Below are 23,220 nucleotides of genomic sequence, written 5' to 3'. Positions count from 1 at the left end.
ATTTTTGCCCCTATGTCATGTTAATGCTATGATCAGTAGCTAGCAGTTTTTCTGATAGCACATAAATTTTAATTGTTAATGTTCATGGTTATAAAGCCTTGATCCGAATCAAGTTAATATGAAGTAAAAAGGTATTGGCTCGATTAGCAGTGAGAAGGAGGGGAAATCGCAAGAAATCAAAGAAATCCGAATGGCAATCTTCCCCTAATCCCCAAATCCCAGCCCAGATCAACATTAAAAAAGGAAAGAGGGACTGGGACTTGTGTTGTTGTTGCCGGCCAACGTGCGTACTCACCATGGCAAGAAGGACGTCGTCCTTCGGGACGACGGCCGGAATGATGCGCCTGGCCGATCGCCTCTCTAATGGACGCGCGCAGCCAACGCTCCGTGCGTTTGCTCGCCGCCGTCACCACCAAAGATTGCGCCGGCGCCCGCCGGCGAGATGTGCTCCTCCGGTCCATGCGCGTGCAGCGTGGTCGCCACCGTTCGACGAGGAAGCACACGGCGTTGGTCCGCAGTAAGCTTCTCCGGCGAACGGAGCCGGCACGCCGCCATGCTTCTGCTGCGCGGCGCCGCCGAAGCGGTCGCCGTTTTCTCTCATAGAGGCGAGCGGAGATTTCGGGGAGAAAGTGGGGAATGAGGTAGGGTTTGACCGGCAACCTGCTTTGTTCCGGCTGGGATGATACGGACCGTCCACTGAATCGGACGGCTGAGGTCGGCGCCCAGGCTAGCTGCTGGGCTTTCGAGTGGATAAAGGGCATAATCTGACCGGTGGTTGAGGCCTAAGTTGTCCAGGCCCTGGGAGATTTTTCTTTTTCCCTGAGAATTTTTCTCCTGGGCAAATCAATGAAAGGCTACCGTGGGTATCATGGGCAAAATTTAATGTTCTTTGCATTTTCCTTTTATTAAGTGCTTTTATGTATTATGATCATTCTCAAAATGTGTTGCGCTGCTTTAAAATGAAAATATCTAGAAAATTATGTTGTAAATTATGTTTTAGGTTTTCAGAATAAACCTTTTTTGGGGTACTTTTAACACATGAAATTTGATGATGAGTATCATTTAAATATATTTGATGTAGGATTTTTTTAAATTTGATATTTAATCTAAGAATGATGTGGCCAATATCTATAATGAATTACTCATTTTTTTTAAAAGTGCCCTTTATGCAGTTTTTTTTAAGTTATGTCTTATGTACTAATTAAGTTAGAAAATGCCCTGATTTTAAAGGAGAAATATGATATGAGATTATGATGTCATTTACTTTCAGTGGTAATCTCTCTTTAATAGCATGTCAATGTTGAATTATGAGATGATATTTTTTTTTTGCACAGTTATGTTCAACTTAAAAAATTTATGAATAATTTTTTTTTGGATATCAAACATGAATTTTATGTTGATTTTATGATAATGTTATTCCGTAATGATGTGATCATCACTAACGGACTAAAGTCACCTCAACAAAAATGCTAATGCGTGGTGCGGTTTTCCGCGTCGCACTATGCATCTAATAATGTTGGGCATGTGTGCTCCTTGAACAATACTAAGGTTTATGTTGATTCATTTTATATTGAAATTAAGATATGCACTGTTGAAATAAGCATAATTAACCAAAATAGTATTGATAAAGTTATGATTGATTTTCTAACCAAATAAATGTTGTTTAAAGAATTTTATGTGATATGCAATATCCTAGTCATTATATGACATTTTTATGAAATCTATCCAAAGTACATGTTGCCATTCATTTGACCATCATAATTTGTCAAATATTATTATTTCATGAATTATTATGTAACTTTATGTCCAAATTTTATTATTTTAATCTTATGATAACCTGACGATAATGTTAATGTCAATTTTAATGTTGGCAATGGCATTTATATTTATGACATTTTCACTCTGAATGCCCTCTTTAATGATTACTCGGTGGGAGGGACATTCCTATTTATATGTTAATTCAAATGTCATTTTCATTGTATGTCATTGACAATTCTAACGATAATTTTGACACTCAAGTTCAATATTTATATTATCGTTGTGAGATTTAGTGTCAAAAGGCATCATAGTGCCTCATGGCACACACGATTATATTATGATGTTACTTTATGTTAATGATGGCAATTAATGTAGTCGTAGTTCTTGTTGGTCATTACGAGATTTTACATCTCCCTAGTCAAAATGGAACCAACGAGAAGTTTTGATTAGAGATTTAATGAGCAAGCGTTCTAATGGCATATGATGATATTCTTATTGATTATGTTTTTCATGTGTCATTTACGAATGAGTAAGGTTCTTTTTTGTTATCTTCCCAACGGTGATACAAATTAGAATAAAAATTAAGCATGTTTTTATTCATGCCATTGCATGGTTAGTTCATGCATGATTTTTTGTTATGATGATCATAAAGTTGTCTCCTCTTTTCCAGCAATAATAATGATGTCAAACTTCTGTTTGGCATAGAAGAACCTTATGTAAATAACTTTTCCACATCAAGAGTGGAGATCATTGTCTCATGTAAGGAATCTCCCAATGTTTTTCTGCCATTAAGGTTGAAGGATGTTAATCATGATGATAAGACAAACATTGGGAGAGGACGCATGTGCCATCATGCACATCACTAATGCAAAGGAGATTAAAGTCAAAACCATTGGATTTATTCCACTAGTTTTTGGAGATGACTTAATTTTTCATCTTATTGATGATGCTTTGTTCATGCTCCTAGTTATTGGGAAACCTTGATTTGGTCTCTCAAATAGATGCCGTTATCTTATATGTTATTAAGTCAACTCCAATTATGTAATGTTAGTCCCACCTTATGGTGAGACGAATTATGTTTTCACTAATTGAATCTTTTGTAAAGATTAGATGCTATGTTATAATTGAGTATGCAAGAGAAGTGTAATTAATGAGACCTCATCAAAATTGTGGTTTTAGACCACATTTCGAGGGGGAGGCTAGAAGTCTCATTCAATATGATATATCGCGTTCACTTCTCCTACTTAGATTATAGCATGTACAACTAAGCAAACTATGTATCTCAATTCTCTAATTAAGATGGAACCAACGAGAAGTCTTGGTTGGAGAATGTATGAAAAGCACATTCTAATGTTGGTTCTCTAATTAAGATCCAACAAATCTTATTTAGAAGAATGAATGAAAAATGACTCCTTTATCATGTTAGCGTGTACTTAGTCCCTTATGAACATTACAAAGCACACATGAATGCTAAAGTGGCAAGCTTGCTAGTCTAATGACCATCATGATGTAACATGTTGATTATATATGACCAACGTCATTTATAATCATATGTGACACTTCACTCAAGTGGCAAGTTTGTTAGTATCATGTGGCTTGTGGTTATATTTTGACTAACGTTGTTTATAATCATTTGTCACTACTCTTTAAGTTCTTTTCCATCTTCAGCCCAACGGTGTTGTGGTTTAGAACTGAAATGATTATTATTAAGATTCTGGATATGTTTTTAAATCCTTTAAATAAAGTGATCATCGGGGAACCTAGAGAGTATGAACATGAATCTTAAGGATAACTCCATTAGATCTTTATTCATATGCATCAGGTAAGTTGAGAAAAAATGCCTATTGCAACACTTGATGTTGAGACTTAACAATTACCCAGTGATTGATAATGTGTGTGAACGATCATCTTAGAGGCTTGTGTGATAACGAGCTCTAATGATGTATGGGACTCAATAGAGTTTACTCAACGAGTTGTTGTGATGCTTGGATTGTTATTATAACATGCTCTTGTGTTGGCGAAGTTAAGAATGGTCTTAGGACTCAACCATAAGTTTTCGTCATGGAGAAGTTTGACATAAGGCATGTTATCTAAAGAAATACAATTATGAAATAATACAAGCATTGGGCCTCTCGTACCATAAAATGAGGGGGAGTAAGATTACTAACTTGTGAAGATGGAATATTTTTGGCGAGCCAATAATTTTTTTATCTTCTATTTATGACATAGGATCTTGGTGATGCCTCATACTTTGCTTGTATTGAATTTTGCCAAGATATAGGTCTGAAAGGAGTACAAATTTTATTATGCCGACATACATCGATAGAGTACGAAAGAAAATATTAAGTGGTAGTACTCTATCTTACCTGCTACTAAAGTTAAGGGCAATAAAGGTGGACATTTCGGTGTCCAAGGAACCATTATGAACTGATCAGATAACGTCGATTCCTTTATGCTTCGGTTGTCAGAAGCAGTATGTGTATTCAGGTATGAACGTGCCCTTGTTTGTGATCGAGATAATTGGCAAATATAGAAGTAAGTCCAGAAATGGACCAGTAGAAAAACCGCTACAGCCTTGTAGATATGCAAGGCAATAAAGTTTACATGCTCACTAATGAGAAGTTTGATAACCTTGATATCTTGTGTTATTCAGACATTGTTTATGCGAGATATGTGGATATTAAAGTTTCCACGTTACGTTACATCCTCATTCTTGCATATGGAGTTATATTGTGGAAAAGCTCCTTAATGACACTGATGGCATTAGAAATATGCATTTAATTATGTGGCATGTTAAGAGGCTACTGGGCAGGTTATATGTCAAGAAATTTTATTCCCGAAATTATGGTGGTAGACAACATATTTTTAACCACCTACTGCAATATGATACGCAGTTTTCTATGCGAGTAACAACAAGTTGAATGGCATTTGCCAAAGCCATTGACAATATGTTTAGTGTTGTGAAAAATAGAATCCAGGATCAAGCTATTGAAGTTGAGCGTATGAGAACATTTGAATGTTTTACGGATCCGTTTATCGAAGGCTTGCCACCCATACTTATGATTATGTTGCCGGCATGGGGTTACTGGAAAGCCTTTTGATCCTGAAAATGAGGACCGTTCAATAAACCAACTCCCATAAAGTAATATGTTATCCATTTCAAGATAGAATGGTGTACTATAAGTATTGAGGTTTAATGACAGCTTTTGGCCATTAGAACACCTTACTTTGGTATATTATTTCTATTAAGAATGGGCTTATGATGTTTGTTAACCTTACGATCAAGGGGGAGAATGTTGGAATTAATCTACGGTTGAAACAAACCGTGAGAGAAAAGGGGAGCCTTTTGACCCCAGGTGTGCAATGATCGGAAGCACACCACACATCCACACGTTTGGTTTTGGTCCCATGTACCCAGCACACACACATATATAAGGAAAAGGGGGTTTTCATTATGGATAACAACATATCGATCTAAACCACCTAACTGCCGATCCTGAATATGTGCTGAGGTATGTGAAGGCCATCTCCACCACCGGCCACCGCAGAGCTGTGCCTGCGGCAACCCTGCTGTCATCCTCGCCACCGTGCTGCTTCTTCCCCAACATCTCCTCGCCACTGGAGACACAAAGGTGCAGCCGTGGGCTACACAGGGGCTGCATCGAGATATCGCCAAGTACCTGTAAGTTTGTACGCTTCCGCATAAAGTTGTTGATCTAGTCTGAGATTAGGACCATACGTTGATTAGCCTAAAGACTAATTTATCTAACAACTTTATGTTAAAAAATATCAACATTCACGATATGAAATCAACATTTTCAGATGCATCATGAAATGTATTTTCATATTATATAGTTTAAGTATTGTAGATGTTCATATTTTTTAATATAAATTTGGTCAAACTTTGTGTAGTTCGACTTTGACCAAAACTTATACGCGGAGTAAAAAGAAACGGAGGGAGTACATCTACCTTCCGATTCTTCTATCTTATCCTCTGTGTCTTTGGGTTGATCTCCAAGCAGGTAACAGCACTAATTTATGCTACTGCCTTCCAGGATCATGCACACGGACACATTACAGAAAGAGTGAGGCCATCAAGCAAGATTCTTGATATGCATGCATGTGGCCATCTATCTACTCTAGATCCACTGACGCGATCTCGATCGATGAGATGACTTGGAGACGCAGCAATGGATGGTGTTACTCCATCTTGTTCATGGATCTTGCTCTCTGCCTGCCCACACTGGACTCGTTGCTTGGGCAGACCACATCACATGGACGCCATGTGCAGGTGCAGGTGCAGAAGCTGAGTGTATGGGGCACACGCACATCCCTAATCTATCATTACCAGGAGCACTGGACCAGGCTACAGTTTAGTGCTACTAACTGAGCAGTTATCCCTGCCACTGCAGTGTTGAGCCATGAGATAGAGATTAGGCTGTCCCACGTTTGACCGGTCTGATCTCAACTTGCTGACAGATTACATCTGTTGGACTGGTCATTATCATCTTGTTCTTGTCGCTAATGATAAGGATCTGGCTGCCTCCTAGTACATACTAGTTAATTCTCAAATGTCCATTTCTAAGGCTGGGCTCATTTGCACCCTATGAACAGTAAAATTAAAACAAATACTAAAAAAATTTCAATTATTCCTGCATAAAAGATGTTTCGGTGCGTGAGGTCTGTGCAAAATCTCAGCTCATTTGCACATCAGAGTAGCTCTCAGCCAAAAAAAAAATAACGACCTGAACAATACACTGATTCATGTACCCCAAATTTGTCTTTTTTTTTCCAAGAACTACTCGAATATCAAAATGAATTGAGATTTGGCACGAACCTCACGCACTATTCCAGTTGTCAGAAAGTGATCAATCAAGCTAAATCGCCTGATCAGTGCAATTTGCAAAAAGTTTGCTAGAAACGCGGTGATTTTTGCACAAAATTAGGAACTAGGTGGTTTTCTGCAATCGATGCCCCAAATGTGATGGTCTTTTGCAATTAACTCTCAAGATCCCTCCTATGCATCGCCACCTCTGCATTCACCTACTCTAACTAGATCCAATGGCCTGATCTAAAGAAGAAGAAGAAAAAGTTTGAGATGACTTGGAGATGTAGCAATGGAGTTTCTTCATCTGCACCACACTCCTACTCATGTCTGTGTTGTCAGGCTCATTATATGCATATGATGTTATCAGGCTCTGGTGGACTGCAGTATATGTGTAGCTTGCTACTACGTACTACACTGATGCTCATCACCTCAGATGTTTCTGTAGGTAGGGGAACGATGGGTCTGGATGATCAGTCACTGGCATTTATCCCTGAGACCAACATGATGTCCCGATTCACAGTTGCATCTCCGTCAGGTACATTGGTTGGTGGTCGTCCAAAGCAGCACACAATTGACACGAATGACTCTGTTACATCAGCCACGACGCTAAGGTTCAAGGACATCATTTTGCGCGCGGAGATCGGTCTTCGCTGGATGAGAATGGCACAGCGCCCGCCCCGCAGATCGATCACGGCGCGCGCCGTGTTCGACCGCCGGCAGACCTTGATTGAATCTTCAGGCTGTTCTTGCCTTCCTTCCTATGGCAGCACACTCCCAGGTTCCCACAGACTGCCTTCCAGACTATGCAAGGGCATATGGTTCAGCTCAAGAACGCACTCCCTTACACGCCCAATGCATATCAACAGATTTGATGATCGGAAGACACTGGCGCCGACTGCCACTCTACCTATATGCAGCTGCCAACAGTGTTATCAGCAGAAATGAAGTACGAGTACAATGTTCACTCTATCACAGAAGGAAAAGACACTAAGACTAAACACAGTTTTCTTTAAGACTAAACACAGTTACACGGTGATCAAAGAAGTTTCAGATCAATTCAATTGCTTAGAAGTATTTTGGAACAGGTGGGAGAGCCATCTGAATTTCATCCACTTCATCAGGGTATGTTATATGCTAAAGCAGAGTATATGTGGGGTACTGCTAGGTTGCAGATTAATAGTCCAATTAAGGATAGGATTATGGTCAACTTTCCAAATGAATCATCTGGCTTAGCTTATCTGTTCTATGAGAAAATTGGGAGAATCTGCACTTTCTGTGGAATTATGTTCCACAATGTTCAGGGATGTCCTCTCAGGAATCAGATTATCTTAATCAGGCATAAAAGAGGAATTTCTACTACAGATGTTCCATCAAAGAGATTTGGAGAATGGATCAATACTCTAGAGCTCATTCCTCAGTTTGATACAGCAAATAGAAGTTCTTTCAATCCAGTTTTCAGTTCACATCAGAATCCTCAACTTACTAGATTCCAACGTTTATTTGCCGAGGAGTCAAAAGGAAAAATCTCAACTTCGGTTGCTTGCCCAACAGAATTCAGCAATGAAAAAGATAATGACAAGTTAGCCAGAAACTACCATCAGAAAGGTTCAACTTCTCACACTAAAACTTCAACTATAAAGGAGTCACATAACATTTGCCATGGTGGCAGCCAGATACCAATTGATGTTTACGACAGAGATCAGACTCAATGTGGTCTGGTTGTGGGGGGATCTAATGGAAACCATCCTGACACTATTCAACCAGTGGCTGTTGAAGGGGCTCAAAACATCAATATGGCTGCCAGTCAATTTGAACAGCAAATAGATTCAGGACAAACTATCAACACTCAACATGCAGAGAACGCTTCAGTACATGAACGACAATCATACCAGCCCTCTCAGACCTTGGATATGGTACCTTACACTCCTAGAGAAGAATCAAATATTCTCCAGAAGTTTGGGTCACACTTACGCCAGCAACATGATAGGTACAAACAGGATACAGGATCCGCAGTTGCCTCTCAGCATGATCATTCTATTCCAGCTTTGTTGCCTGAAAATCTCAGTGTGCAAGGCATAACTGCAACTCAAATCACTCAGGCCTTTACGATTACTACCTTGCCGATTTCCAACGCTCAACTTTCACCTACTATTTCTGTCCAGAACCATAGCCACCAATCCAATCCAAATCCTTCTGAATTATATGGTTCTCCTCAGTTGTATCCTAGTTCTAAGCGTCCATGCTCCTCCATTCTAGGCCCGCCTCCGCCACCACCAAAGAAACGCTTTCCCCGACAGAATGCTCAAGATAGAAGCTCCCTCTCCTCTGATGCCCTCCCAATGGACCAGGAAGTGCATGCTGCAGAGAGGCCTCCATCTGTTCTTGGTTGCAGGCCAAAATTAAGAGGCAGCCGCTGGGATATCCCTCCTGGAGGTGGATTGTCAAGTTTCCAAGCCAATATACAGGGGAGTCGCCGCGTTTGGATCCATGGACAGCACTCTACTTCTCCTCGGGCATCATATGACCATTCGAGACTTCGATCTCCTTCGCCATCTCTTAGTGCAGTTGTGTTTGATCACCATATCCAGGTGGGTATGGGTGATGATCGTCCTGGCAATCTTTCCGGAGTCTCAACTCCAGTTCAAGATCAAGATGATCCTACTACTGTTCGAGGTAGTAACAGAATGGATATTGAGGAAGTTCAATTGGGAGAGTCTATGGACTATGACTGGGCAGCGGCGCATGGCCCTAACGCGCCTCGGTCAACATGAGACTAATTGCATGGAATTGCCGAGGTATGGGGCGAGGCCTCGGCAATGAAAGAATGACGTACCTCGCTAAGCTCATTCACTCCACAAAAGCTCAGGTAACATTTGTTTCTGAAATTAAATCTTCCAAAGTTAAAGCTCGAGATCTTAATAATCGTTTTGACATGTGTGATAGCATTGTAGTTCCTTCAAGAGGATCCTCTGGTGGTCTTTGGCTGATGTGGAATGATGAGCTTCAAGTTCATGTGCATACGGCTTCCTTCTACGTTATATTAGCAAACGTTGTACATATTGCTACGGGTAGGGATTTTGGGCTTGTTTGTATCTATGGTGATCCTTATCATAGACAAACTGATGTGATTTGGGATCAAATTTCTAATTTTGTGTATGATAATCCTGGCAAGCCTGTATTATGTATGGGAGACCTTAACGAGCTTTTGTATGATATGGATAAAAGTAATGTTAATGTGAATCATCGTCGCTTGCATGCCTTTCGTGCTTTGATCAAGAACTGTGGTTTTTTTGATTTGGGATTTTCGGGGCCTGCTTATACTTGGACAAATAGAAGATTTTCTTCCAATCCTACTTATGAAAGGCTTGATAGAGGATTAGTTAATCCTGATTGGTGTGTTGAGTTTCCCCATACTAAAGTTCCGAATCTTCCTATTATTCTTAGCGATCATGCTCCTATCTTTATTACCACTGAAGGTCAATACAAAAAACCTAAGCAAACTTTCAAATTTGATAATTGGTGGCTGAAAGAAAATGATTTTCAATCTTTTGCAAAGAATGCTTGGGCCTCTAGTACAAACAGAAATTTTTCTGCTCGTACTAACAATCTTGCAGGTGCTCTGAAAGTGTGGTGCAAAAAGAAGAAACCTTTACAGCAGGAACTCTCCAGCCTAGAAGAACAAATCAACCGTATTCAAATGCAGCCTCTATCCATGCAGGACCATCAACTGGAATCAACACTCGTTGTCAGGTATGAACAAAATATGTCGAAGCTTACTGATTTCTATAGACAAAGGGCTAAGAAGAATTTTGCAACAAAAGGGGACAGGAACACAAATTTTTTTCATCATGCGGTGCTTAAAAGAAGGAAGAAGAACACTATAGTTTCAATAAAAGATGAGAATGATAACATTCACTTCAATCCTCATGCCATTGCAAATACTTTTGTTAGCTACTTCAGATATATTTTTGCTTCTCCTAATGTGAATGTGGGCAGACCTTTTCTAGCATCCAGGATCATTTCTAACAGCCATGACTACACGTATAGCATACCAGATAAGGAGGAGATCCTTAATACTCTCAAGGATATGAAGATAAATGCCTCTCCTGGGCCTGATGGATTCAATGTAGAATTCCATATTGCCACTTGGAGCTGGATTGGTGATGATGTTACGACTATGGTAAGGAACTTTTACCAAACAGGTATAATGCCTTCGCACATTAGCGATACTCACATTGCTCTTATTCCTAAGAAGTTAGTTCCTCGAATTCCTTCAGATTATCGGCCTATAAGTCTTTGTAATGTCATTTACAAAATCATTTCCAAAACTTTGGCCAATAGACTCAAACCTCATCTCCCTGATTATTGATCATTCTCAACAAGCTTTCATTGAGGGTAGACGCATATCTAACAATATCATCTTGGCTCAGGAGATAACTCATTCGTTTGCTCTTAAATCTTGGAAACAACAAGCTTTCTTGCTTAAAATTGATTTGGCTAAGGCTTTCGATCGACTTGAATGGAATTTCATCGTTTCGGCTCTTTCGCGAAAGGGGTTGCACGGTCATTTCATAAATTTGGTGTATGCTTGCATCTCTTCCCCAAGGTTCTCAGTCATTATTAATGGCCAGCCTTTTGCAAATTTTCGTAGCAATAGAGGTTTAAGACAAGGTTGTCCCTTATCGCCTTATCTGTTTGTTCTTGCTATTAATGAGCTTTCTTTAAGCCTGCATGATGCTATGATACAAAATCAACTGTCTGGCATTTCTCTTGGTCCAAACTGTCCACCTATTCATTCAATGCTTTTTGCTGATGACTTGTTGGTTTGTGGTAATGCCACAGTTCAGGAAGCTACCCAAATGGCTCATCTCATCAACCACTTTTGTTCCCAATCAGGTCAGACTCCAAATTGGCACAAATCTTCTATTCTTTTTAGTGCTACTGTCTCCCAGTCTCTAGCCCAACATATTAATAATATTTTCCCAGTTACCCTTATTGATAATACATCAACTCACCTTGGCCACCCTCTCATCCTTCCTGCAAAGGACCGTGCTTCGGCTTACAACTTTGTTTATGATAAATTCAAGAATAAGCTTCCCACTTACAAAGCTGATAAATTATCCCATGCTGCTAGACTTGAGCTTATCAATTCGGTGTTCGCTTCCATACCTGTTTACTATATGTCCAATATCCTCTTTCCAAAAAAATTCCTTGCGAAGCTCACGGCAATCATTCGTAATTTTTGGTGGGTTGGTGTTAGAGAGGAAGCTAGTGCAAGAGCTTTATGTCTTAGGGCTTGGAAAGATATTTGTACTCCTAAAAAAGAAGGTGGATTGGGAATCAAAAACATGTTGGCTATGAATCAAGGTCTCCTTCTTGCGGCTGCCTGGAGACTTGCTGAAAATCCAGAAAGCCAAGTCTATCAAGTTCTCCGTGCTAAGTATTTTCCTGATTCTTCCATTTGGGGAGCTACTCCGAATACTCCGAAATCTGCTTTCTGGACTTCTATTCTCAAGGTCTTGCCGATGCTCAAGGAGCATTCTTTTTATCAGATCACCCAAGGCAACATTTCTATTTGGAGCTCACCTTGGTGTACCACTTGGGAGAACATATATGATCACCTTATTGTCCAGCATAGTGCTTTTATTTACCCGGCTAAGGTCTCTGATCTTTGGCTTCCAGGCCAAAAACTTTGGAATTCTGAGTTCATTACTAACCTTTTTCAGGAACCGACTGCTTCGGCTATTATTGCAACTCCTATAGTTCTTGATGATAGTAGGGATATCCTTTGTTGGAAGCCCACTCCTTCTGGTAAGTGCAATTCTAAGAGTACATATAAGTTGTGTTTACAACAAATTCATAATTTGCAGGTAAATCAACCAAGACAGGTGAACCAATCAACCAAAGATATTTTGCAGCAGGTCTGGAAGCACAAATTCATGGCTCCAAGGGTTAAAACTTTTGCGTGGCGCTTACTTAGGCATGCTCTCCCAACTGGTCTTAGAGCTGGCAGGTTTTCCTCTCATATTTCTTCTACATGCTCTAGATGTGATTCAGATGAAGATGAAATGCATCTTTTCTTTCTTTGCAACTTTGCTAGAGCCTCTTGGTTCGGACACCCCTGGTATATTAGATCTGATATTCTTGCTCTCAATCATAATTCTGTTATTGATATTATTCAGGTTCTAATTAACATGAACCATCTGCAATCATCTATTCCTAATATATTTACCTTCTTGTGGTGTTTGTGGAAAGCAAGAAACGATGTTCTTTTTTGTAGGAAAGAATCACATCCCCATCAGGTTCACCAAGCTGCTCTAGCCATCGCCTCTGTCCAAGATATACAAGATCCCCAAGAACACCTAAATAGGGAGCTGCCTTCATCGAAGGAGAAGCAATCTACAACCATATTCTCTCAAGGGCAAGAACAAGTACAGCAAGGCTCCACCCTCAAATCTGACTTGGCTATTTCAGGTACCAAAATATATTCAGACGCTTCTTGGCATAAGAAGAATGTGCCGGGATATGGTGGTAATCCGGCTACTGGTATTGGTGTTCACATCCTTTTCCCTGAAGAGGGTTCTGATTCAAGAATAATGATTCAAGCCTCTACTCATGATGTTTGTTCACCTCTTATTGCTGAAGTTTATGCACTTCTATTTGCTGCTAAAATCTCTTGCAGGCTTCAACTTCAGCAAGGTTCTTTTCTCACTGACAATCTTTCATTAGCAAAGATGGCTGCTTCAAGAGATATCAATAACACCAACATCAGCTGGAGGTGCAGACAACCAATTAGCGAGTTCTTTCAAATCTCCCATTCTCTTAATGTTGTTTATCACATCTCTAGGAATACCAATGGAATTGCTCACAATTGTGCTCATCAGGTTCTCAACTCGAGAGTAGAACCTGTCTTTAGTTGTTCACGTTCCTCTCATGCCAATGTACCTTGCCCTTTTCTGCAGTCCCTTCTCAATTTTCAAGTTCAGGGCTATGTAATTCATGCTGTACATTGTATATGAGTTGAATGAAATTGTGGCGCTTGATGGCGCCTTCCTTGTGTTAAAAAAAAACAGTTACACGGTGATCAGAAAGCGCAACTATCTAGGAGCAACTCTACCAATCCCCTAGAACAGTTTTTTTTTGGCCGGGCCCTAGAACAGGTTAGAGGAGTAAAAAAATTCGATTTACTTCTCTCACCGGCACCTAACCAAACTCATATGCTCCTTCCGTTTCAGTTTACAAGTCCTGCGCGTATACCTAGGTTGCCAATTTTATCGCTCTAATATAAACTATATAACAAAAAAATTATACCGTTTGAAAATAGAACATCTGAAGTTTATATTGGTACATATTTTTTGTAATATATGGCTTGTATTAGGTTGGTTAAATTGACGACCTAGGGGCACGAGCACGCCCTGTAACCGAGAGAGAGGGAGTAGCACCTAGATGAGAATTAATTATGCTCCGAGCGGCCGCAGACTCCTAAATATACTCGGCCTCCGACCGACCGAGTAAAGTTGTGGCCTCTTTTGCATGCCCGTGTCGTCCCCAACCCGCGGTGCGTCGTCGCCGGTGCTGTTGCCACTGGCTACCCACCGCCTCCGCCGACACCGCACCGCCTCCCTTTGTCCTCGCCGCCCTTATGTCGTGGTCGCCGTCGCCGAAATCGAACTCAGCCGCTGTGGCCACAAAGTCTCTCATGATCAAGTTACAACCTAAGATCTATGACTATATTATGTTAACTGTTCGTATTTTGTTCATTCCATCGGTATGCTCCCAGGTACCTGTAATTGTGATCTGTTTGCCAGAAGTCGCCGCATTGATTCGTTTGCCCTAGCCGGCACCCCACCGCCTCTCTTCGACCTCATAGGCACCTCACCATACTGTGCCAGCCATCTCCATGCCAGGCCAACCGCTGGTATAAGCGCATGTCGCCAGCCGGTCGATACACCTTCGTTGTCTTGCAAGTGTTCGACGGTATGCCTTATGAGTTTTTTTTTGCCTTTTTTGTCTTGTTTCCTTTTTGTCAATGGATTTCTTTGTCGAAAGGAGGATAAACCTCGGTCTCTGCATCGAGCGATGCACACAAACATATATTATTAAGAATGTAAAATTCAGCAGTTGAACAACATCAACCCAAAAAAAGGCGAAAAGAAAACCCGAGGCCGCATGCCTCGCGACAGTAAGTCCACCAAATAGCCACAAACCCTATGATACAAGAAAAATTCAAAACAAAAATACACAACTCATAGGCTACACCCTCAAGAAGGAATCGCCGCACGTGCGTCGATGATGACGAGTCCAACACAAGGTTGAACTTCGAATTCTCAACCCCGAAGCCAAGCTTCAGTCCACCACCTTCAGGAAGGACACGACGCATGCATGCATCGTCATAGCCCAAAGATGAAGATGCTACCAGAGATGATATTCTAGGACTCTACATCATCGGAGGAGGAAGAAGAAGATTACGACTTCAAAATGGCCGTTGGCATGATCTTCAACGATGATATTAGGCGACCAAGGAGAGGATCACAGTTCAGCTGCATACACCTCAACCCCGATAGAGTGGAGATCCATGCCTAAATTATGCTAGATTATTTTGACCCTAGTCCAATCTATCTGGAGAAGTATTTTCCCCGTCGATTTCGGATGCACACAAGTCTCTTTCTAACCATTGCAAAAGCCATGTTGAATTATGATGATTGGTTCAAGCTCAAGAGGAATGCATGCGGAAAGATAAGTCTGAGCCCTTCGATGAAGTGTATCATGGCTGTTCGAGTTCTGGCCTATGGGTGTTTGGCTGATCCCATTGATGACTACGCCTGCATCAGAGAAGATACAATATCGGAGGCCATTCAAAGGTACACATGAGCCGTGATTGATATCTTTGGGTCGGAGTACTTGAGGGCCCCCAACGAGGAAGACACCGAGAGGCTGTTGGCATCGAGTGAAGAAAGAGGATGGCATGCGATGCTAGAATCAATTGGCTGCATGCACTGGAGATGGAGAATTGTCCTGCAGGGTGGAAAGGTCAGTGCAAAAGGCCACTACAACAACCCAACAATCATTCTTGAGGCTCTTGCATAGGAGGATTTATGAATTTAACATTCATTCTTTGATTGCATTGCGCTCATAATGACCTGACTGTGCTGTCGAGATCACCACTATTTGCTAGGTTTGTTGGCGGAGAGGCTCCTCCTTGCAACTATAAGGTTAATGGTCGTGACTACACGATAGGTTACAACCTTGCAGATGACATCTATCCTCCATTTGTCAAAACAACCCCACGTCCAAATGGTAACAAAAGATCTCACTTTGCAACACGTCAAGATTTGACTACGAGGGATGTGGAGAGAGCTTTTAGTGTGCTTCAGAAGCGGTTTGCCATTGTTCTTGGCCCTACCGTATATTGGAACATTAAGGTTCTATGGCAAATCTGGACATGTCCCATGATCTTGCATAAGATGATCATTAGTGATGAGAGAGGCATGCTTGAGAACTATTGATACATCACCAAAGGGAATCCTATTGAGCCAAAGCAGGATGCAAAATAGGATACGGGGATTCCTCAAAGCGCATCGCAGGATCGAGAATCCAGAAGTTCATATACCTAGCTCCAAGATTATCTTGTTGAGCATCACTTGCATCTCGATAGAGCTTCATAGTTGTGCTTTATCATGCTATTTACATCATTTGAACCCTTCGGTGGTTTTGAATTTGATTAATTTGGTTTGTAATTAAACTATGAAATTTGTAATATTCATGAACTGTGTGAACCTTAATTATTAAGTTGGAATTTAATATGTGTGCAAATACATAGTTGAAATGTACCATGTAAAGTAGAATTAGAAAAAAAAGGCAAAAGCATAATTTTAGTCTGCTAAGTTTAGGGGATTGGCTTGAAACCACCAAAAGTTAGAGGCGTAAAGTTACTGCACTAAACGATACTCGGCCGTTTACTCCTCCAAAGTTTAGGGGGTCGGTTATAGTTGCTCTAACACATGCGCTTTTGTACCACCTTGAGAGGATAAATGTATCATATGATTGAGTTCATGCACTAGAGATGGAGAATTGTCCTGCAGGTTGGAAAGGTCGGTACAAAAGGCCACTACAACAATCCAACAATCATTCTTGAGGTTGTTGCATAGGAGGATCTATGAATTTGACATTCATTCTTTGATTGCATTGCTTAATAATGAACTGAATGCGCTATCGAGAACACCACTATTTGCTAGGCTTATTGTCAGAGAGGCTCCTCCTTGCAACTATAAGGTCAATGGTCATGACTACACGATAGGTTATTACCTCGCGGATGACATTTATCCTTCATGGGTCACATTTGTCAAAAAATCCTCCCGTCCAAAAGGTAATAAAAAGATCTCACTTTGCAACACGTCAAGAGTTGACTACGAAGGATGTGGAGAGATCTTTCAGTGTGCTTCAGAAGCGGTTTGCCATTGTTCTTGACCCTGCGTGTATTGGAACCCCAAGGTTCTATGACAAATCAAGACATGTTTCATCATCTTGCACGCATGATTTTTTAACAAGCTTTTTCAAAAATATATGTATTAGTGGGCCGGCCCGACACTGTAGATCTCCAGTGAGATTGATCGAATCGGAACATAGATCAACATCGTGGAAATGTGAGGGAATGCTTGTGATTTGGTATAGCCCATGAATGTTGCTTATGTATTATTGTTTCATGACGTGCGTGTCATGAGTGCGGCAGCCGGCAGGAGCCATATGGTTGTCCCATTATTTTATTAATGACTTGCGTGTCAACATGAGAAGCCATGTAATGTAATAGCATAGTATCTTATGTAACACTTGGCGGTTGACACCATGGCGTGGAGATGGAGATCACCACGAGGACAACCATGCATGAAGATGGAGATCACCACGGGGGCAGGCCGCACACGTGGTGATGGAGATCACCTTGCGCTATCAAAAGGGGCTTTACATGGGCCCGCCCAGGTTTGGTGGAGGGCTCATTCTCGGCTTTATTTTTATTTTTTTACCCTTTTACTTTCTATTTTTGTAGTTTTGCTTATACTTTAAAATACTCTCCCACGCTGGAAGAGCATTTGTCCCACTTACGCTCAGTGTTCAATATATTTTTGAAAATTGTTGAACGAGTATTGAAAAAATGTTGAAGAAGTATTTAAAAAATGCTGAATGAGTATTTGTAAAATGTTGAACACGTATTTGAAAAAAATATATGCTTAAATATTTGAAAAAAATGTTGATCATGTATATAAAACTGTTGAACAAGTATTTGAAAAATATTGAAGAAGCATTTAAAAATGTTGAACAGGTATTTGAAAAAAATGTTGACAAGTATTTTAAGAAAATCTTGATCATGTATATATAAATGTTGAACAAGTATTTAAAAAGTGTTGACCAAAATAATGCTGAACACGTATTTGAAAATATGTTGTACAAGTATTTGAAAAAATGTTTATCATGTACATAAAAATGTTGAACAAGTATTTTGAACAAATATTTAGGAAAATGTTGAACAAGTATTTGAAAAAATGGTGAACAAGTATTTGACAAAATGTTGAACATGCATTTGAAGGGAAACCGAAAAGAAACAAAATCCAGAGAAGAAGAAAAAAGAAAGCAAAAAAATGGAAAAGAAAACCTGAACAAAAAGTGGAGAAGAAAAAACGAAAAATCAAAGAAAAAACAGAAGAAAATAACGTGAAAACAAAATGGAAAACAAGTTTCACACGCCTCAACTAAGAAAGCACCTCATTCTTATCATGACGTAGAATTCGTCGAAGTGGCTAGGAGAGCTAGCTCAGGCAGAGGAGAGCAGGTTTCGAATCTCGTAGCTCTCGTTTTTTTTTTCTTTTTCCGCACGAATCATGGGCCGGCCCGATTACTCGAAGCGCTTCAGCGAGACATCCCGCACCGATCGCTTAATGCAACAAATAGTCGCTGCGCGCAACTATCTTGCTTGACAAAAAAAAAACGACCTCTCGCCTCAAGCGGCGGAGAAAATGGGCCGGCCCAGCATGCAGGAGGCCGCAGACTTTAAAGAGCTCCTTTTCTGTTTTTTGAACATTTTTGTTTTCTTTTTCCCCTTTCTTTTTAATTTTATGTATACTTCGAATATATGTTAAACATGCTTGAAAAGTGTTGAAGGTGTATAGAAAAATGTTTCACATGTATAAGAAAAATGTACGATGTGTAAGAAAAAAAAGTAGAAATCAAATCATATATTTGAAAAAAAATGTTAATTAAATATTGGTAATCCTCCAAATGGACCGGCCCATTTCAATGGATACCGAAATCTCTGTTTTACATAGACACAAATTCTTCATCTGGCTTCTTATACGGGACAGGCAGAGTACCAGAGAAATTTCCTGGAGGAAAGAGTTCCACATGGACAGCTATGAATGTGTGCCATGTGATGATGCATGTATTGAGGACTATATGCACTTATTTTTCAACTGTGATTTTAGTCAAAACTTCTCATTATACCTGGGAATGGAGTGGAACACTGACATGAATATCATAGAGATGCTCATCAATGGCAATAACAGGATGAACTCCATCTGTTTCAAAGAAATCTTGATCACTGGACGTGGTGGGCATTTGGAACCACAAAAATGGTATCATATAACAAAGATCTCAATATGAATAAGTGCATATATGCCTACAAAGAGATGTTTCAATTAGTGCTGACCAAGGCTAAACCTAGTCTTAGTAAAGGAATGCAGCAGTGGCTTGATTCTTTGTAATCTATCTATGTATACCCACCATTTGTACATATCCACAATATATAATAGAAATTGAGACACATTAGACGCCTTCCCTACTGTATTATGCTCAAAAACAATATTAAAGCTGCACAAAAAATGTTTAGATGTATAAAAAAATATGTACACTGTGTATGAAAAAAAATACATATCAAAACATATATTAAAAAAAATCATGTATACAAAAATGCTTTGGATGTATAAGAAAAAAGTACAACATGTACAAAAAAGTATACATCAAAACATATATTTTAAAAACATGTTAATCATGTACACGATAAATGTTAAACCTGTATAAAATAATTTTTTAGATGTATAACAAAAATGTATAACGTGTGCGAAAACAATAGACATGAAAACATATATTCAAAAAAAATGTTAATTAAAAAAGTTCTCGACCTATACGAAAATGTACAATAGGTAAGAAAAATGAGAGTTCCGTTGAAAAAAAATAAGAAAATAAAATAAATAAATAAAGAAAACCGAAGAGAGGAAAAATGAAAACAAGAAAGCTAGAGGAAAACAGTGCAAAAAGAAAACAAGAAAACCGGAGAAAACCAAGAAGAAAACAAAAAACCAGACAAAACCGATGAAAAAAATGGAAGAATAGGAAAAAACAGTGAAAGCCAAGAAAAAAAAAGGAACAAACCCGGTAAAAAAACGAAGAAAACGAATAAACTTGAAGGATACCAGAGCAGAGCGAACTTCAGCAAGACAAGTGAGTATAACTAACGGGTCGGCCCATATGCGCGCATGCCTCGGGTGAGACGGATGCTATACTCTCTATAGCGAGATATAGCATTCACGGACAAGGACTGCGATTCGTGAGCTACGCAACACACACGGAAGACGGATCGTAGATGTGAGTTGTCTATACATCTTCTATTGGAGATGCTCTAAGCATGTGATTTAGTGCTGGTCTCCATTTCCAAGTTACTAGTTTTGGAAATAACCAAAACTTGCTAGGGCTCCTCAGATATGTATTAAGACGGTTATGAGGATGGGTCTTTTTCTGGGCAAGAAGTATTCACTGGAGAACGCTAAATGTGTCTGGTGCTAAACATGCGTCGGATTGACATGGTTTTTTTTAACACACTACCTAGCTAGATACTCATACATATGCAGATACACTATCTCTATAAACGCTAAATGTACAATGTGTATGATATTGAAATCTTCACTGGAGTAATCAACAACATAACAATGCAGTACGTCGAGGTAGCAGTACGTACGCACATATAAGCAGCTGCTAGCTAGGTTGCGTGCAGTATCATGGTCTCGATAGTCAGCCCGGGCCCACATGCCATCATCACACCCCAGCCAGGTGTTGCCTCTGCCCCTTGCATCTCCCTACGCCGGCGTAGCTCATCGAGCACGAAGATGACGGACACGCCAAACATGTTGCCGTACTCTCTCAGCACCATGCGGCTTGGCGCCAGCTTCTCCGGCTCAAGCTGGAGCGCCTCATCGATCCGGTCCAAGATCGGGACCGACCCGGGGTGCATCGCCCAGAAGAGGTCGTTCCACTTGACCTGGACGCCCAGCGGTTCAAACGAGTCCAGGAGGCACTGCTGGATGTTGTCCCCGATGAGCACCGGCACCTCCTTTCCCGGGGCGAGGTAGCCCCGGAGTCCGTCTTCCGTCAGGCGCAGGTTGATGGCATGATCCGACTCTGGTATCACCGTCTGTGTGGCGGCTACCATATGAAACAACGGGCGCTCGGCGGGGCTAGTCGTGGGGTCGGCGCCGACGATGACGGCGCCCGCACCGTCGCCGAAATGCCCGTGGTCGACGATTGTCTGGTAGCAGTCCTCTTTGGGGCCTCTGAGCAGCATGATGGTGAGCTCAGCGCAGACCACAAGGACGCGGGCGCCACGGTTGTTCTCGGCGAGGTCCTTGGCGAGGCGCAACGCTGCAGAGCCGGCGAAGCAGCCGTTGAGGTAGAGCATGCTGCGACGGACCGACGGCCTCAGGCCGAGGAGCCCCATGAGGCGGAAGTCAACGCCTGGTACATGGGCGCCGGAGTTGGTGGTGACGACGAGGTGGGTGATGTCGGTTGCTGGACGGCCCCACTCGGTGATGGCGTTGACGGAGGCTTTTGCAGCAAGCTCTGGGACGGCATCCCTGACGATCTCCAGTCTGGTATCTAGGGACGGCGACGAGGGATCGATGATTTCGAGGTGGGCACTCAGCACCTCCTCAGTGTGGTGGAAGTAGCGCTTCTGGACGCTAAGTTTCCCATCTGCATGCGATGCACAACAAACAGTACTAGGTAGTTAATTGCTGGGCCTGGTTAATAACCAAAAGGAGAAGGAAAAGAAAGCACCCAAATTAGTTAGCTAGTAGTGTCTTTACAAAGTCTCCTGAAATCATCCTTGAGGCTGGTGAGATGCTCGCTCTGTGTGGCACGGAAGTACAAGTCCAGGAACTCGTCCTGGGACATGCAGTTCACCGGGTTCGCGGTGCCGATGGCGAGCACGGCGGCAGGGCCTTGGGCACGCCGCATCTCGAAAATGGTGGCTAATGAGGTAATACTAGCATTTTCTTGTTTTAATTTGGCTTTGTCTTGTCTTCACACCTTGTATCTCTGTCGATCCTCTGTATGTCCTTCCGTTATATATACATACAGCGAGTCACACACGGAAGGGTTCCGTTCAGATGGAACTGACAAAAGGCATTGATTGCTGTGCTCATTTTGTACTCCATGGCATCTTTCGTTTTTGGTCTAACTAACGGAAGAGCTTAATTGCAACTAGTACTGATGCTCGATCCGGCTGCTAAAAGCAACTGCAACCAGCAGAGTGACATAAGCAGGCTATAAGAACTAAAATATTATATTTATGCTTAGTTGAAGAAGAGGGATAAAAAGGGCTGTAGAGAGTCCACTATTGTACGAAACCCAAAACAATTTATGAGATTGTAAGATGGCTAACTATTAATAAAATAGAACTATCAAAAACTTACAATTATACAAACCGACTATTAGGTTGACTCTAGATGACATGACAACTTCTTAGACTAGTAGTAATATGTAGTATCATAAGTTAGTATCATGCATATGATACAAGTTTATGAAACTACCACCGTCGTAATGCATAGTATCATACATTATTATGTTAGATGACCGTATTTATGCCATGCGAGACACATATTAGTACAATATTAATTATGGTATGATATCATGATATGATACCCACTATCAGAATAAATGTGTACGCCGACGGCCGGATCTATGCCGACGACCCCCGTCGGCATAGATGGACGTATCCCGACGGCCCAGGTCAAGCCGTCGGCATATATCAATCTATGCCGACGGCAGCCGTCGGCATAGGCCGGCCGTCGGCACCGCAAACTATATGCCTACGGCGGCCATCGGCATAGCTCAAGCCGTCGGCAACCATGTGGGTCCGGCTACCCGGGCGGCGACGGACGTTTGATGGCGTGAGGGCTACGCCGACGGGGGCTAACGGGGGCCGTCGGCATAGCCGTGCCGACGTCATCGATCCGCGAGACCTCCACGCCATCAATCTAAGCCCCTCGTCGGTCCATGGGGTGGCAAAGGTACGTCGACGGCCTTGCCGTCAGCATAGGCCTGGCCCTTGGCCTCTGCCATGTCATCGATCCGCGAGGTGTGCCACATCATCGATCCAGGGCGCTCGCGGTCCGTGGCCATAGCTATGCCGACGGCCTTGCCGTCGACATAGATTTCTATTATTTTTCCCATTTTATTTATTTTCTCTTTTTTATTTATTTTTATTTTTTAAAACTAATTTGATTAACTTAAATGTGCATTATGTAAAAAAGCATACCTCGATTATATATCTATTGCCCCCCCCCCCCCTTCACGGGCGTCGCTGGCACCGTGTC

General features: G+C 41.4%; 1 protein-coding gene across 1 annotated transcript; it reads right to left on the bottom strand.

The window, feature by feature from the left end:
• Positions 1-20,606: 20,606 nt before the first annotated feature.
• Positions 20,607-21,859, bottom strand: LOC119293030 (bisdemethoxycurcumin synthase-like). Its single transcript, XM_037571639.1, has 2 exons — positions 21,709-21,859; positions 20,607-21,595 (listed from the first exon to the last, which is right to left on the bottom strand). The coding sequence occupies exons 1-2, from the start codon at positions 21,857-21,859 to the stop codon at positions 20,607-20,609; spliced, it is 1,140 nt and encodes a 379-aa protein (XP_037427536.1).
• Between the last annotated feature and the right edge of the window lie 1,361 nt (positions 21,860-23,220).

This window comes from Triticum dicoccoides, chromosome 4B (assembly GCF_002162155.2).
Source record: "Triticum dicoccoides isolate Atlit2015 ecotype Zavitan chromosome 4B, WEW_v2.0, whole genome shotgun sequence".
Lineage (NCBI taxonomy): Eukaryota > Viridiplantae > Streptophyta > Magnoliopsida > Poales > Poaceae > Triticum > Triticum dicoccoides.
Note: the sequence above shows the minus strand (reverse complement) of the source record. Positions and strands in the feature narration are given on the sequence as shown.